Source organism: Lepisosteus oculatus, chromosome 18, assembly GCF_040954835.1.
Source record: "Lepisosteus oculatus isolate fLepOcu1 chromosome 18, fLepOcu1.hap2, whole genome shotgun sequence".
Classification (NCBI taxonomy): domain Eukaryota; kingdom Metazoa; phylum Chordata; class Actinopteri; order Semionotiformes; family Lepisosteidae; genus Lepisosteus; species Lepisosteus oculatus.
The window spans coordinates 11,862,812-11,879,748 of NC_090713.1; the positions used below are offsets into that span (position 1 = coordinate 11,862,812).

The 16,937-nt window shown below is 37.8% G+C and overlaps 1 protein-coding gene across 1 annotated transcript in view; it reads right to left on the reverse strand.

The window, feature by feature from the left end:
• The window catches only part of LOC138223970 (NACHT, LRR and PYD domains-containing protein 12-like), a 514,121-nt gene that overhangs the window by 175,201 nt on the left and 321,983 nt on the right, over positions 1-16,937 (reverse strand). The window contains exon 14 of the mRNA XM_069180151.1: positions 6,563-6,736. Coding sequence (XP_069036252.1) covers positions 6,563-6,736 — 174 coding nt within the window. The remainder of the gene's footprint in view (positions 1-6,562; positions 6,737-16,937) is intronic.

The following is a 16,937-nucleotide window of genomic DNA, read 5'->3' on the forward strand; positions in this document are numbered from 1 at the left end:
AGAGAAACATGATCAGATTTTCCCTGGTTCAGAAAAAAATATACTAGTTTGTCATTCTTCTCACACCCTCTTTGCTAAACGGCTTTTCATCCTAATCTGATCAATCTAACTGCCTATTTTCTGTGCTTTCTCTATCCTGCTAGATTTGCAATTATTCTGAAAATTTTCTTCTTGAAATAACTCATTTCTAAATACCTTTTTTCACTGTTAACATCTTGCAGCAACTCTGCGACAAAATATACACTTAGCTCAACCTGACAGTTCATCCTGCTACCAACATTGACTCAAAAAAAGCTTAAGATTTCTATATTTATGTCTTTATTTAGTGGTTTCATTAGTGACAAAGGCTAACGTTTCTTGGAAAAATGTTTTTTACGTGTTGCGGAAAAACTGACTTCCTTTAACAAAATATATTTACAAATCCTTTCACGTGCTCCATTTCTAAAACTTTTTGCTCATGTGTATTTTTAATTTTTTACACCTCTAGCACTTTAACATCCTTCATTTTCATTTGCCTTAATTTAAAAAATATCGTTTGCCCAGCCTAAGAGGGGGGGTTTGCTCTCATTGACAGCTGACACTCCTCCATACACTTAAGTGAAAAACTAATAACGCCAATGTAAAAGTCATTTTTACAATTTGTTAATAATAAAAATGTTAAGTTCTCTAAAGCTTTCTCAGTCAAGTATGATAATTCACACAGGGAGCTGTGTAAGCATGCGCAGGCAGCAAAAGATCAGCTAAACAGGGAAGAAACGCTTTCAGAGAAAACAGTGTTTCAGGTGTGAAGAATACAGATCACCAATTCAATTTCAGCCTAAACCTGTGCCCACACACCCTGCCCCCACTGCGATTAGAATATACACAAGGCACTGAAAGCGTCACAGTACTGTAGATGATCAGGTGTGTCGCAGACATAAGCATAGTACATAATTCAGGTTTTTTTAACTTACACCTGGAGTGCACCAGATATTAGATCTTGTTTACATTAAAGTTATATCACTGGGCAGTGGTGGACTGTGTGCTATTTTGTCAGAAACCTTCTAATCTGCTTAACAACTGTAGATATCATGATTTTATTCCTGTACGGAATTCGTGTTAAATTTACAAAATTCAAGTAAAATAAAAATAAAAGGAACAAATAATAGGTTTATTCCATGCTGTAAAGAGAAGAGAGAAAATGCAACGTTTCGGCTGTGAAGCCTTCTTCAGGTGTGAGGGTCTTCAGCTCAAAATGAAATGCTTGGAGTTTGTAATATAGGGCGCTCTGAACAAGTTAAACTTTGATGCAGGACAAATAAATGTATTTCCCACAAGCTATACTCGTTTTCTTCGATGCAGTGCAGTTAAAAAAAATATCTCTGATACAGTTCCTAAATTAATATCGTTTATGACCATCAAACACTTTATGCTCCTCTTCTTTTTATGCCTAGCTACTAAAATTTTCCCTTTAGTTTCCCTACCGGCCATGTAGTACACGGCATTGTGGAATAATAGTTTATTTTAAAGGGAACATAGAGAAACTAGGAACTAGAGAAATCTTTGTTTACGCTCTGTTTCACTTTTTTTCTCTCACCCACTGTGATTCGTACAGAAGGGTTAAAAAGAAAGTCAGACAGGCAGGGGGGAGGGTGAGTTGTGAAATTGTTACCTGTCCTGGATAAAGCAGTTAGAAAACAGGTGGATTTACACCTGTGAAAAGCGTTCCAATTTTAATGCGATGCGGAAGACATTATTCAGAATAAATGATCTTGTACAGTCTGTAAACTGAAAATGTATGAAGAAGACACATTACGTATCGCCTCCTTCTACACTTGGAAGAACATTCCAATGTTAATGCGACACCAAAGATATTATTAATAACCTTTGAAATCTGAAGGGAGATCTAAAGGGATCCACACAGTACAGGTTTCTGCTTCTGTAGCTATCAGAGGGAAAGACGGTGACGTCACCGTGCAGGCGAGCAGACATAGCCTCTAATGTCAGGCGTATGCGTTAAATATATTTAGATCTTTGAATTAATATCGTTATTGATTTCTTTAGCCTTACAACATTGTCCAATAATACTCTTCTTGTGTTTAATTTTTAGTTAAGCAGGATTTGAGCTACAGACCATAAAAAAACAGGATTCACTTTTTTAACATATTTAATATTCAAATATTAAGCTTGATATGGACAGAAGGAGCACATAAAAACGTTTCTGAAATAACCACACGTAAGTCTTTGATGCTTAAAATGTTTAGGGAGAAAGTGGAATACTAGTGTGTATTTTTTCTTTAAAATACCAATACCAGCCACCTACCTGAGTGCATTTAAATCTAACCTCAAAACCTTTCATTTCAGAAGACGTATGTTCTTTATCTACTTCATTTTCTAATTTTGGTAGCACTTCTAACTGCTTGTCTTTCTTATATGTATTTACTTTGTATTTTTTCTTTAAAATTCCAATACCAGCCATATACAGTTCGTAATGTAGGGATTTCTATATGAATGTCTTTATTTTGTGGTTACATAAGTGACAAAGGCTAAACTTTTAGCTTCGGTAACACGGAAGCCGTATGGCATACATGTTTGTAATGACAAAATAGTATCGATAATATTTATTGTCAGTAATGATATCAGTAGCAGTTTGAAATTGTTCGTTGTTATTAATAAATGTCCTGGCTTCGAACATGTTGTGATATCTAGAAATATAAAAAACATCAATATAGTGTCCATAATATTTGCTATTTTAGTTTTTCAAAGAAATGTTTATTTCTTAAAAGAAAACTCATGGTGATAGGTGGGTTTGAACACCCCAGGCATATAAGTCAGTCACTAAAGCCATCATGCCACAAACGCCATCGCATATAAAAAAAAGCCCTGGAACAGCCGTACACATATCGATAGTCTTATACTACAGTTTGTGCTACAGTACATGAATATAATTATATCTTCATTAATTTCTGTAGATACGCAATTCCATATTATATTCCCTATTAATCCCTATTCCAAAAGTATGCTTTTGTTTACTCCGATAACGAGCGTATTTACAGAAAAGGTTAAAACACTATCAGTTTTCACAAAGTATATAAACTTAATATGGTCAGAAGGAGCGCGTAAAAACGTTTCAGAAATAACCACATGTAAGACTTTGATGCTTAAAATGTTTAGGGAGAAAGTGGAATACCCGCCATATACAGTTTACATAATATGTTTATGTTCCTAAATTAATATTGTTTATGATCATAAGATGCATTATGCTCCTCTTCTTTTTGTGCTCAGCTACTAAAATTTCCCTTTAGTTGTAAAATTCCATAGAAATATTTAATACTAAACAGATTAAAACATACACAGTACAGAGATTAAATGATTAAATCTTTTCAATACCGACCAATGCACCACACGTGCCCCTGTCAGTCATTTTCGCCAGCCAATCACATACCGTAGTACGCCGTGTGCGTGCAGTACGGGTTTGTACCATGCATTTTGAATGGCTTCATCTGTTAGTTTACTGTATATACTTCGGAAAAAGTAATAATGTTTTAACCTCTGCGAATACTTAAGCTCGTTATCGCAGTAAAAAAACGCGTACTTTTTAGAATTTGATTACTAAGGAATATAATATGGAATCGCGTATAAAAAAAAATAATAGCGATATAGTTGTATTCATATACTGTAGCTCAAATCCTGCCAAACAAAAAATTTGACACAAGAGTATTTTTGGACAAGGTGAGGCTCTGGCGAAATTGCTCTGTAAACTGAAGAGTTATAGAGAAGATTTTCTCTCCCAGCCTCAGCAGCAAACAGCAGATAATTGTTTTCTTCCTTGATTAGCTGATCTGTCTGCTGCTATTAAAAAGTTGGGCGTGATTTTTTAGCAGCAGACAGATTAGGCAAAAAACAAGCTGTTAACAGGCTGTTTCGTGTTCTTCCTAAAATTGTTGAGTGCAGTGGGGGACACTCAGGAATGTGATTTCACAGATGCTTTTGTTCTGTCTTGCATTGTCAGATTGTGAATAAATAAAAGCATTTTTAAAATAAATATAAGGAAATCAGCAATCAAATGTCCTTTTTTTTCCGAAACACTCGTATTTTCATACTGTAGTTTAAGTCTTTGTGTAAGCTGTAAGTTCTTTTAAAATTCTTTTAAACTTTTGAAACACTTTCCGTGCATTCCGTACAGAAATAAAATCATGTTTTCTACGTGTTGAGCAGATTAGCAGGTTGCTGACAAAATAGCGCACCGTCCCCCACTGCGCAGTATAACTTTAAACGGACAGGAAAAAGAGCATTCTCAGAGAGCAATTACGTTATGTTTATGCAGAATAAGTTATTAGATTTATGAGCAATCTAATTTCTTATTCGTTTAAACAGTGACATTTCAGCTGCATACTCAGGTGAGCCCGAAAGTGCTACATTATTAATAACATCTTCCGTGTCGCATTAACATTGAAATGTTCTTTTTAACAAGTGTAAAAAGAGGCGATGGGCATTTAGGCAGATTGCCAGGGAAAAGGATTTGTAAATATATTTTGTTAAAGGAAGTCAGTTTCTTGCAAAACATAAAAGACATTATTTCCAAGAAAGTTTAGCCTTTGTCACTAATGAAACCACTAAAATGGTTAAAATGGGAACAGGTGAGGCAGGCAGAGGGAAGGGGGAGGCATCTTCCCACCTCTATGACTAAAGAAAGTGTCAAAGAGAAATGTCTTGAGTGACATACAGAGCCGAAAACGTTTGGTGCGGTCTTCTCTGCTTTAAAGGTACACTCCTTGTGGATGAATTTTCACCTCAAACGTTTGCCCACCAGCTAACACAGAGAAGCACACTGTACAAAATGTACTTGCAAGAATAGCGTTTACAAACATAAAAAAACAAGCTTAATACTGTTATACTACACAGTGTATTAAAACACACTATGGTCACTACACTGCCCACTAAACCTCTTTCCCACAATTTCACGGGGGCAAGGTCACGTAGCTGATTCACAGCTGGATACTAATTTTTCTGGTAAAAATTCCGATATTTGTCAACATATTTACTAAAATTAACCATCTCAGTATTTCTGCGTGATTAAAATATTTATGATGAAGGTGGAAGGTTGTGCAATCTTGCTTTTATAAAATATAACAACTTTTTCACATTTAATGCTTAACATGCTGTAATACAGTTTACAATGATTAAAGGTCTAAACAGTATACAACTTAAATTCTTATCTCTATTAATATAACTATCAAGTGGTATTAAATAAATACAACTTTTTTGTATAGATGACACTTTTCTCAAATGTATTAAAAAAATAAAAATGATCCCAATCTAATTTTCCCACGTGTGATACTATTAGGAAATACATTACGCTCCTGCTGTGTTTAACGATGGTATGAAAAATAAATTTAAATAAATTTTAAGCTATGCTTAAAGTTACCTAAGGGACTTAAAAGACAAAGATAACAATTTACAATGCATTGTCAGATTGTGAATCAATAAAGGCATTTAATTAAACACGCGTTTGCGATTTTAATCAAAATGGGAGTAATGGGGGTAAATAAAGCACATGCCTAACCCATTACGCCACAGAAGTAATCACATGGGAAGGAGTGAAACTGATACAGACATTTCGAAAGAAAGTGTACTAATGTGATAATTTGAGCTATAGTATATGAATATAATTATATCGTTATTAATTAATTTAGATAAGCAGTTCCATATTATATTCCCTATTAATCAAATTCTAAAAAGTACGCGTGTTGTTACTGTGATAATAGAGGAACTGATTAAAGCACCAGGCAGAGTCGTTTAACATGCAGGGTTCAGAGCACAGGGATCAGTGCAAGACGTGGTCAAACAGGCAAGGTTAAAGCACAGAGAGAGAAGAGAAAACACTGGGGAAATTCAAAGCTGAGAATAATTAAATGAAACTAAAATAAGAGGTTAACATATTGATAAAGTTTGCATACCTAACTCACTTCCACAGCTACTGTACATCCTTACAGATGTATATAGAATATTAGAAAATACAGTAGGAATACAAGAGTGAAGAGTAAGATACAAATGGAAATGTGGGTTGGCCCAGTCTTCAAAATCTTGAAGAAATATACAACAATCCTTATTAGGAGTCTTTTTTCTTCTGGGACAAACACCAGATGAGCTGCCTTCAGAGGCAGAAAGATACTTGTTTAGAACTGTCAAGATGGCAGCCATGAAATAAATCACTAGAAACTAGTTAAAGCTGAACAAACCTTGTGTTTAAATGAAGAAGGACTCTATGAATGAAATCTCATAGACAATGTTACCCACAGAATTATAAATCAACAACAACGTAAACATATGTGTAAAAAGATGGGCAAAGTGGGAAAGATTGCATGTCGAGTCTCTCAGTAATGAGATATTAACAAAGAAGCCAGAGACAAGAACTTGTATAAAGCTGGTAACAGTTTTTTGTCTTTCTGTATGCCCTTTCTTTCTTGTTTTGTATTTCCTAGATGTTTCTTTCTGATGCATGAGAAAAAGTGAATGTTGTGCGTTTCAGAATATCTACATCAAACAATAAAAAACAAAGAAATCACCAGTTTTCACTTACCACAGTGTTGTTAATTTACAGTTGGGATCCCTCAGAGCTGCAGACAGCAGTTTCACTCCTGAATCCCCCAGGTTATTGCGACTCAGATTCAGCTCTCTCAGACTGGAGTGTTGAGACTGAAGAACAGAGACCAGATCTTCACAACATCTCTTTGTTAGTCTACACCATAACATCCTGCAGACAAAAAGACAGGAGCACAGCTGAACATCTGCACAGCTCATCCACATCTTTCTTTCCAAGTCTTCATTACAACACCCAGCTCAGCAGTAATATACAACATCATGTCATTATCCATCTCAGAGTGTCCATGGATGAGGATGATGAAGATAACACCTTCAAAATTTGGGTTCCAGGAGGAAGAAGAAAGATGAGAAGAAATTGTCAGGAAGGGAGACAGTGGGAAACAGGAAGACACACGGAGCTACAGTGACTGGAAATGGGAAACAGAAATAGAAAGACTTTGACTTTTAACCATAATAAAAATTGCTTCACATTTATTATTATATTTTATTTTGATGTCATCTTCATATAGTTATTTTAGTTAGTTACAGTGTTGTTGTTTTTCTTCAAATGGTTTATTAATCCCAAATGTAAATGACCAATACTGGAGTAAGTGGACTGGAGATTTTGATGTTTGCAGATATTTTGAGAAAAACAACTTTCCCATTTAAAGAAAATAAACCATTTGAAGAAAAAAAAACAGGGTTTTAACTATAACACCACAAAAAATAATTAATAATTATATTAAGCAATAATATATTTATTATTACAAAAAGTAATAAAAAGAATAAAGAAATTGATCATGAAACTAAACAAATCTCATCCCTCGCAAAACTACACAACACTGCACACGTTTTACACATGAAAGACCCTCTAAACAGACTCCCACATGTACAGTAACATAGTCAAAACACACCAACACCTTCAGACAAGAGTCTACAGTTTTACTGGAGGAATTCTAGAGACATCCTGCTCTTCACCAACCCCTCAACCACTCTCCTCCTCTACAGACCCTCCACCTGAGACTGTGTTAATCCTGCTCTTGTAGAAGACGAGCTGGGTCTGGCCCAGCAGAAAGTGCACTGGGTACTATTCTCTTCTTACTAACATAACTCACCCTGAACAAAACAGAAGCCGGAACACAAGCGCACATCCTGAGTGTTTTTTCTTTGAGAATGAATGTGGATGCCTTGCACTATGTTCATCCTCCCTTTTTCCCCCTGTCTATTGAATTTAAACTCACCCACACCTCCGAGCTCACAAGTTGATCCGTACACTCTGGATCTCTCCATAGTGCTGTTGTGATTCTCGCTCTCCAGCTTTTTACTTTAGGGACATGTAGCTTCGGACCCCCTCAAGTTTAATGAGCACAGTACATGTTTATTTAACCTGGTTGAACTAAAATATAGCTTGTATTCACTAGAACCCTTACAGTATAGCACCCCAAACAATTACAGTATCTCCAGTTTTACTAGAGGAATTCTAGTGAGATCCTGCTCTTCACCAACCCCTCAAACTCTCACTCCCTCTACAGACCCTCCACCTGAGACTGTGTTTATCCTGCTCTTGTAGAAGAGGAGTTGGCTCTGGCCCAGCAGAAAGTGCACTGGGTACAATTCTCTTCTTACTGACATAACTCACCCTGAACACAACAGCAGGGCTGCTGAAGGTCAGAATAAGGTTAGAGAAGAGGTGGATCAAGAGACTCAACATGGGAGTCAGACAGGTTCAGGTGCTATAGCAGTGAAAGTGTACCTGAATATCAACACAGAAGTGAAACCATAACCAGAGGTACAACATTAAATTCATACAGTATATAACACAATGGATGACCTAGGTTCTTAATGTGACCGATGTCAATGTTCTTAATGTGGCATAACAAAATGACACTTTTAATTTGGCAGTGCCTCCACCTGAAACAGACCTGAATCAATCTGTGAGTATATTAGGCTTTTGGGACACATACTGCAGCCTACTGCTAATGTAGCAGTACTGCCAAATTGTAATGTACAGCTAGCTACATTAAGTGACACTAGCTTGGCAGCACCTTTCAAAATGAAATGAAAGCCTAAACCCTGCTTTAGAAAAAAAATTCCTGGACCAGGTCAAGTCAACTTTAGCAAAGACACTTATATAACAAAACCATGGTTATGTACTATTAGGTGAGGGTTTGTAGAATAGATCTGAGCTAGTTTTGGAGAGGCACAATTTTTTGTTTGTTTGGGAGGGGAGTGAGACCACTCCCTGTGCATCACTGCATGATCCCAGTCTGGAAACAGCAAGTGGTCTTATAAACCCCAGCAACATTTGCAAAGATGCTTATCTGACAAAACCATAGTGATTTTCTATTAGCTGTGGGTCTGTAGAATAGATTTGAGCTACTTTTGGAGAGGCACATTTTTTTGTTTTGTCAGGAATTAGACTTTTTCCTGTCTAGAAGAGCACAGCTCTGTGTCAGTTTGCAAGCAGAAAGTGATATAAAAACACCAAAGAGATTACAAGAAAGCAAAAAAAATAATGAAGAACGGCAATTTCCTATTACCTGTGCGTCTCTGTATCACATTCCACCCAATTTTAAGGATGTACAAATTGTTGTTGTGCTATAAATGTGACTTTATTTGGTCCAGGATTTATTTTTCCTAAAGCATGGGTAGGGACTTTTATTTTGAAAGGTGCTGCCAAGCTAGCGTCACTTAATGTAGCTAGCATCACGCTACTAAAGCCCTAATGCTATGTTTATTTACCTTGGCTGAACTACAATATAACTTGTATTTCACCTGAATGTATTAATATTAACATTATATTCACATACTGTACTAAAACTACATAAATTCACACAAGGATACAGAAGGAACAGACTCGACTGGATTTAAAACACACGTAAGCTTATTGACAGAAATGGTAGAGTACAAGACAGCGTACTGTCTGATACCTCCGAAGTTATCTCCGAAGTACAAAAAACGTATAAATACGTGGGAAAGGTATTTGTTTAAATAATTTAAGTGTGATAACACTTTGTTACGGAGCCCGGGAGGGGCCATCAGTAGGAAAAAAAGTTATATCGAGGGAATGATTTACAATTCGTGCTCACGAAATTACTTTTTCTTCGTTTTCCTTGTGCAACCACTATCAAATGCTATATAACACATTTCCGCGTCTTTATATCTGTTGTGTATCTTAATAAAGAGCCTTTCTTATATTAACTATTTTATTAACTACACATTTCACGCCCTTACACCATATATTCCCGTCTTCTACTCTCTCGTTCTCAAATTCAAATTTTAGTTCAATTTCTACTTAAGTCACTTCTAAATATCACCTCATTTCTAGCAGTTTAAGCAACATCTACATAGATAACAAACAAAATAGAGCAATTTAACATTTGGAGAGCTATGCAAGTCCTATATTTTTAAATGTCTCTGTAACGAGCTGATAACCCTGCCACTTCTGGTTGTTACTTCACTTCTGGGTAAAGTTACTGGCTCTCCTACGGATGTACTCTCCACTGTCTGAGGACTCAGCACTTCCTCCACGTCAGAAAGTCCTGTATTCTCAGCATTTTCTGTTTCTGCAGATTCAAAATCAAGATCCAATGGAGGAGCGTGTCAATGCCCATGTAAAGATGTTTTACATTTCTCATTATTTTTGAGCCATCTTCCACATTCACTAACTCAAAAGAGTTACAAGAGGTGTTTCTCAATAACGCATAGCGAGTGTCTTTGAACTTGGCATCCAATTTACCGTTGTCTAGGCCAGCCACAAACACTACATCACCGACCTTGAAGTTGTGATCCCTTGCTCGATGTGTCTGGTCTGCATATAATTTCATTTTGTGTGTGTACTCCTCATGATGTCTATGAATATCTTTTGTCTTTTGAATGTCCCTCAGCTCTTCTTCTTTCTTTTCCACGTTTGGTAGTTTAGTCCGGATATCACGACCAAAGAGAAGATTAGCTGGGGTTTCTCCAGATGCCCTGTGAGTTGTTGATCTATAAGCCAGCAGAATCATAGGGAGTTCCTCTCTCCATTTTTTTCCTTCTGTCGCAGCTGCTCTCAAGACCCTTTTCAGGTATCTGTGAAATCTTTCAATTTTGCCATAACTTCTCGGATAGGAAGGTGATGCACGGATGTGTTTAATTCCACAGTTAGTCAGAAATGATTCAAACAACTGTCCTATGAATTGCCTGCCATTATCTGTTACTACCTCTAGTGGTAGTTTCTAATAACTGTGGCTGAAGATATGTCTGATACAACAACCGCCTCAGGGTAAGAAGTATAATAGTCTATGACAGTCAATATGTACTCATTCTGAATGGGACCTACCAGGTCAATGCCCAATTTTGTCCAAGGCCTTGGTGGCAATTCAAGTGGTTGGAGAGGTTGATCCTCCTGCAATGGCAGATTCAACACACAAGTGGAACAATTTCTGACTAGTCTTTCAACAGCACTGTCCATGCTACGAACCACACCCTGATTTGTCTCATGTGCTATTTTCAATGCTTGTCTGATTTTTGTTTTCGGTCACACAATCCTCTGTCCTCTTAAAAGCAGTCCATCATATGTAGATAACTCCAACCTACACCTGTGATATGGCTGCAGTTCGTCTGGAATTGGATTAGGCAATTGTCTTTTTTCCACTATGGACATCAACAATTTCAATGTGTCATCTTCGTTTGTTGCTTGTTTAAATCCCTCAAGTGTCAGTGCATGCAGTTCATAAGTGCTGATTGAAAGCACTCTATCAACATAGGTTTCTACATAACCACTGTCTTCTGTGTCTGGTAAAGGAAGACGTGACAATGAGTCTGCAACATTGGTTTTCCCTACTATGTGTTCAATTTTGTAATCATATGGCCATAATCTCAATCCAAGTCTTTGTAGCCTGGGCGATAACAATGTTGCCTTTTTGGGATTGAACATATAAATGAGGGGTTTATGATCCGTTTGAAGTGTGAACTTGCCTCCCCATAAATATGTCCTAAAATGTTCTACTGCCCAAACACAACCCAAGGCTTCACGCTCTATTTGCGAGTAATGCCTTTCTGTTGGGGTAAGTGAGCGACTTGCATATGCCACTGGTTTGTTCTGTCCATGTTCTTGTCTTTGTAGGAATACTGCTCCAAGCCCTACTGGACTCACGTCACTGATCACTACTGTTGGCACATCTAGTATAAGTATGCCAGACACGGTTCAGTTACAAGTTCTCTTTTCAACTTGGCAAAGGCTTTCTCAGTTTCCGATGGCCATTCCCACTTATGTCCTTTCCTTGTTAGTTTTCTAAGGGGTTCTGATATATCTGCATAATTAGGAATGAATTTCATCAAAAATCCACAAGTGCCTAAGAACAAGCGCAAAAGTGCAACATTCTCAGGTCTCGGTACACTGCAAACAGCTGTCACCTTTTTCGGGTCGGGTTTTACTCCTTCTGCAGTGACCAAATGTCCCAGTATCTCGATCTCTTTCAGGCCAAAGATACACTTATCTTTATTTAGAGTTAAGCCTCTGTCTTGGAATCTTTGGAATACTTGCCTGAGTCTCTGTTCTACTTGTTCTTCATTTTCCGCATGTACTACAACATCATCCATATACCATACAACACCAGGCATTGCACACAACATCGAGTCCATAGCCTTCTGATAGGCCTCTGAGGCACTAGACAAACCAAAAGGAACTTTTCTGAAACGGTAACAACCCCTGTGTGTGATGAAGGTAGTCAGGTGTCTTGATTCTGCTTGAGCTGCTTCATGAATTCTAGCGACTGTAAGAGCTCTTTCTAAAGTCAGCCCTTCCTCCTGCAACAATTTCTCACGCAGTCTCTTATGTGCACATTTTTCCACAAGCTGATCTCTTAACATGTCAGCTTCTAATACTCCAAAGTCACACGATTTAGCCAGTTCTCCGCGGTGTAAAGTAAGTGTCTAAGGCAGCTACAGTCTGTTCATATGTACTGTAACGCAACGGGGGCTCAGGCGGGTGCCCTTGCCGCATCTGGTCGGCCCCATCCCGACTGGAGGCTCGAACCCGGGACTTCCGCGTCTCTCTGCAGCGACCTAGCCCCGTGAGCTAAAGAAAGATCTCTCCACAGCCCAGTACCTGTGGTCCTGCTATCACAGGGAAGGGCGGTGACGTCACCCGCTCTGGTACGCCGGCTCTTACACACAATGCTTGTCGGCCGTAAGCGTTACAGTACCTTTTTCTCCAGGGAGGTTGACGATAATCCGCTGCACGGGCGCCCCGATACAGTGCAGTAATGTAGCACGTCTCACGGCTATTTAAAACAATCTGCACGACTCCATCCATATCTTGTATTCCGTATACAAATCCGGAGCTTCGAGGTTCAGTGGAAGCGTTTGAGAGAGCTGGGCATAAGCAATATCTGCCATATCGCAAGCTAAACGAACAGTCCGAATATTCAAGAGTTCGTTTCTACCAGCAAGAGAACGAAAACCTGCAGTGTTCTGCTCGCTTTGAGTTCGTTAAGCACTCATCTCTCGTCGCCATAAATGCTGTGTATCTAAATAAAGAGCCGTTCTTATATTATTTTAACTATTTTATTAACTACACAAATCATGCCCTTACACCATATATTCCCGCATTCTACTCTCTCGTTCTGTTGTCTCGCGATGTCTACTCACTATACTACAAGTACAGTACTCTCACACGAACCATAGTCAAAACACACCGACACCTTCACAACAGGAATCTCTACAGTTTAACTGGAGGCACCAGTTATAAAAAAATCAAAAATTAGAAACAATGACATGACCCTGCCTAACTTAGGAATTGCATGACTTTAAAAGATTAGTTTAGTTGAAAAATCAGGTGATTTTCTTCCTCGTGATCAGCTTGGAAACTTACGTTGTAAATTACTTTTTAATCAAACGTTTAAAACACTTGAATTTCATAAACACAAAGAAAAAAAAACATATTCTACTATTTTCCTATGGTACGAAGCAGATCAATAGGTCTTTTTTTCCAATCAGAGTCTGAGAAAATATCTCCCCGTCCACTGCGCTCCGTCAGAGAAGCGGCGGCACTGAGAGAGGGAGGAGGCGCGGAGCTCTGTAATACAGAATGAGCCGTCTGCAGCCTGGAACGCTTAAGACACAGATCACGTCTGCCTGTATAACTTAGGTTTTCAAATTAAGCAACGTTAATTCATTTCCTCATTAAGGATATCTACTTTCTCACCAATTATATTTATTTTTTAAAGCACTGTTAAACAAAGCAGGAGCTTATTGTACTTCCTAATGACGTGGAAAGATTATAGATTTTAATCGCCTTTAGGTTTTTATAAATCTTAGCATTTATCATCAAAACAAATACCACAAAACTATTCTCAATTGTATTTCTGAATGTTATGTCTCACATAGTTCAATATTTGAAATACACGTCATTGTTCAAATGTACGTTAAATCCGAGTATTGGAAAATAAGTAAAATACAAAATTAGTAAATAAAAATTAGGGTAAAATATATTTTAAAATATATTTATTAAAATATATATTTATTTAAATATATTAATTATTAATTATTATTATTAAAATATATAAATGTTTTCTGTGTATTCTGCCTTGCCTCCGTTGCTTGCTGGGATAGGCTCCAGTTCCCCTGTAATGGATAAAGAGATTAGAAAATGGATGGAACTAAAGGAATTGTGTAACTATACACAGTGATTAAACCCACTGTGAGATGGCAGGATCTCACTGAGGATAAATTATTTTATAGAGCTGGCTTAACAAAACAGCTTTTCCATTTCTCTGGCACATTAGTATCCATAAATAGTCTGTATTTAAACAAATTGCCTCTAAATATAAATATCTTCAGATGCTGGCTCTGGATCAGCATCAGCTATGTTTGCCCATTCCTTCAATTTATGTGCATCCAACACACAGCTGAACGCTAGCAATTTCACAAAATCTAAAATACAATCCTCATTTCAGTATCTAAACATACAGTCTGTTAACTTTATCATCTTCCTCTGCAGTCTGTAACATCTCCTGCCATTTGTCAAAAGTATGCCTAACCCTCTAAGGAAGTGTCCTTGTTATCAGTGTATTCCTCAACTTTTCCCAAATTATCTTTTTCCTACCTACATCTCTAGTCTTAACATGCTCCATGAGAACTTACTTCTAACCTGTGCCTTTTCATCTACCACATGGTCACAAACAATCTTTGTCTAATTTTACTGTACCTTCCATTTTTTTGCAGCCTGCAGATAACACTTTCAGTTATTCTAGATGAAACCTTTTCTACTATTTTGAGAAACTGAAAATCCCATTGTAATATCCCCGTCTCAACTCCTCTTCATTCTTCATTTCAACAATACTGTTATTACAGGAAGTTTCAGGTCCACATTCCAGCTTCTCGGTTGTTCATTTATTTCTTCCTCACTGTCCAAAGCTCCTTTTACTTTCTTAACTCTACAGCTAGTGGATCTTTTGTCCACACATCCTCCCTTGCTTCCTTTTCAAACTTTCCATCCTTCTCCTTCAGTGTCTGCAACCTGGCATCTCATATTCTAACCATACCTTGAATATCCATATACCTTGCATTCATTTCTAATATACATCTACATTCTGTGGGTGACAGGGTGTTCTCTAGCTACACCCCAGGGCTCTGGATTTGTATCCCCAGTGATATCAGGGTCACTTACCCTGAGTGCTTTTAAATCTAACCTCAAAACCTTTCTTTTTAGAAAGGCTGTTTTTTTAGTGTCTGTATCTGCTTCATTTTCTAACTTTGGTAGCACTTCTAACTGCTTGTCTTTCTTATTTGTATTTACTTTGTAACTTGTGGTCCTCATAACTGTTTTTACACCTGCTATATTGTTTTGAGATACTTGGATATGTGCTATATTAAATAAAGTTTCTTGTTCTTGTTATAGGGAAACATGATCAGATTTTCCCTGGTTCAGAAAAAATAGGGTCTAAACTATACTGGTTTGTCACTCACACCCTGTTTGCTAAATGACTTTGCATACTGATCTGATCAATCTTACTGTACATACTTTCTGAGCTTTCCCCATCCTGTTAGATTTATAATTATAATCTCCTTCTCAAAAAGATTAATTTTTAAATATCTGTTTTCACTGTTACCATCTACCACCAACAGTGACAAAATATATACTGATCTTAACTTGACAGCTGCCGAGTCCTAAATTCATCCTGCTACCAACATTGAATAAAAAATCTTTAGATTTCTATATTTATTTCTTTATTTAGTGGTTCGATTAGTAACAGGCTAAATTACTTTCTTTGAAAAATGTCTTTTATGTGTTGCAAAAAAAAGCTGACTTGCTTTAACATAATATATTTACAAAACAGATCCCCTCACAATCTACCTGAATGCTCAACTATTTGAGAAGCCTTCCATGAAACTGTGTTTGCTACTAATTCATATACTGTAAGGCTTTCTGATAAAATTACTGTTTTTCATATGTGTTAATTTTCTGACTCTTTCTGACCCATCAAACCTTCATTCTCACCCTGCCAGAAATGCACCTGATTATTCAAGCCCCTCACTCTCTGCCAAATCTGCTTCAGGTTCACATGTTCTTTGTAATACATGGCTTTCTGTGATTTTTTGTATATCTAAGGTTTTGCAAGTGTCCCTCTTCTGCACTATGTCTGGTCATGACTTTTTTCTGTTTGCTTATTTCAAAGTAACACCATGTAGCGGCAAGGCTCATTAAATATAGGAGTTGAGTTTGCTGCTCCCTTGCCAGTCTCTCTCTCCCTCATCTTAGTGGTGTTGGACACAGATAGGCCATTCCATTTGGTTCAGATTTAAAGTGTTTTTCTATCTTATAGAGTTTCCTGATATGGAACAACTCCCAAGGCTGAAATTCTCCATCCATCCTAATAAATGGTCATTCTGGCACCTTACTGTCTGGGAGATTTTGGGAGAGTCTCATCCCAGACTGTTTAAAACCCTAATGTCAGAGAGCATGGTTACTCATCCTCCACCTCGATCAGCCAATCAGGAACTGGTAGGGCAGGGTAACCCCACGTGGGTCTCGAATGCCCGCAAAACTTTCAACCAATGAACAACCATAGTTCCTCCAGGAAGGGGCCCCTCCAGGACATTCTCAGACTCAGCTCGGACAATCACATGACGGCCAGTGTGTCCGAGTGCCAGGACTTTACTTTGTTCTAAGAGTCGAGATCGGAGGTCGCCTGCGCGTAACCAGAGGATCCGCCTGAGGTTAGCCCAGCAGAAAGCCTCGTGAACCGCTGGTACCCCACCGTGAATGCTCGCTTGATCAACGAGTGAACTAAGGTCGGAACTGTCGACAGCTGAATCTCAGTATTCAGGACTAGCGCTACAAATGGAATGACCGGTCTTCTTCCCGTATAAAAAGTGTGACTTGCTCA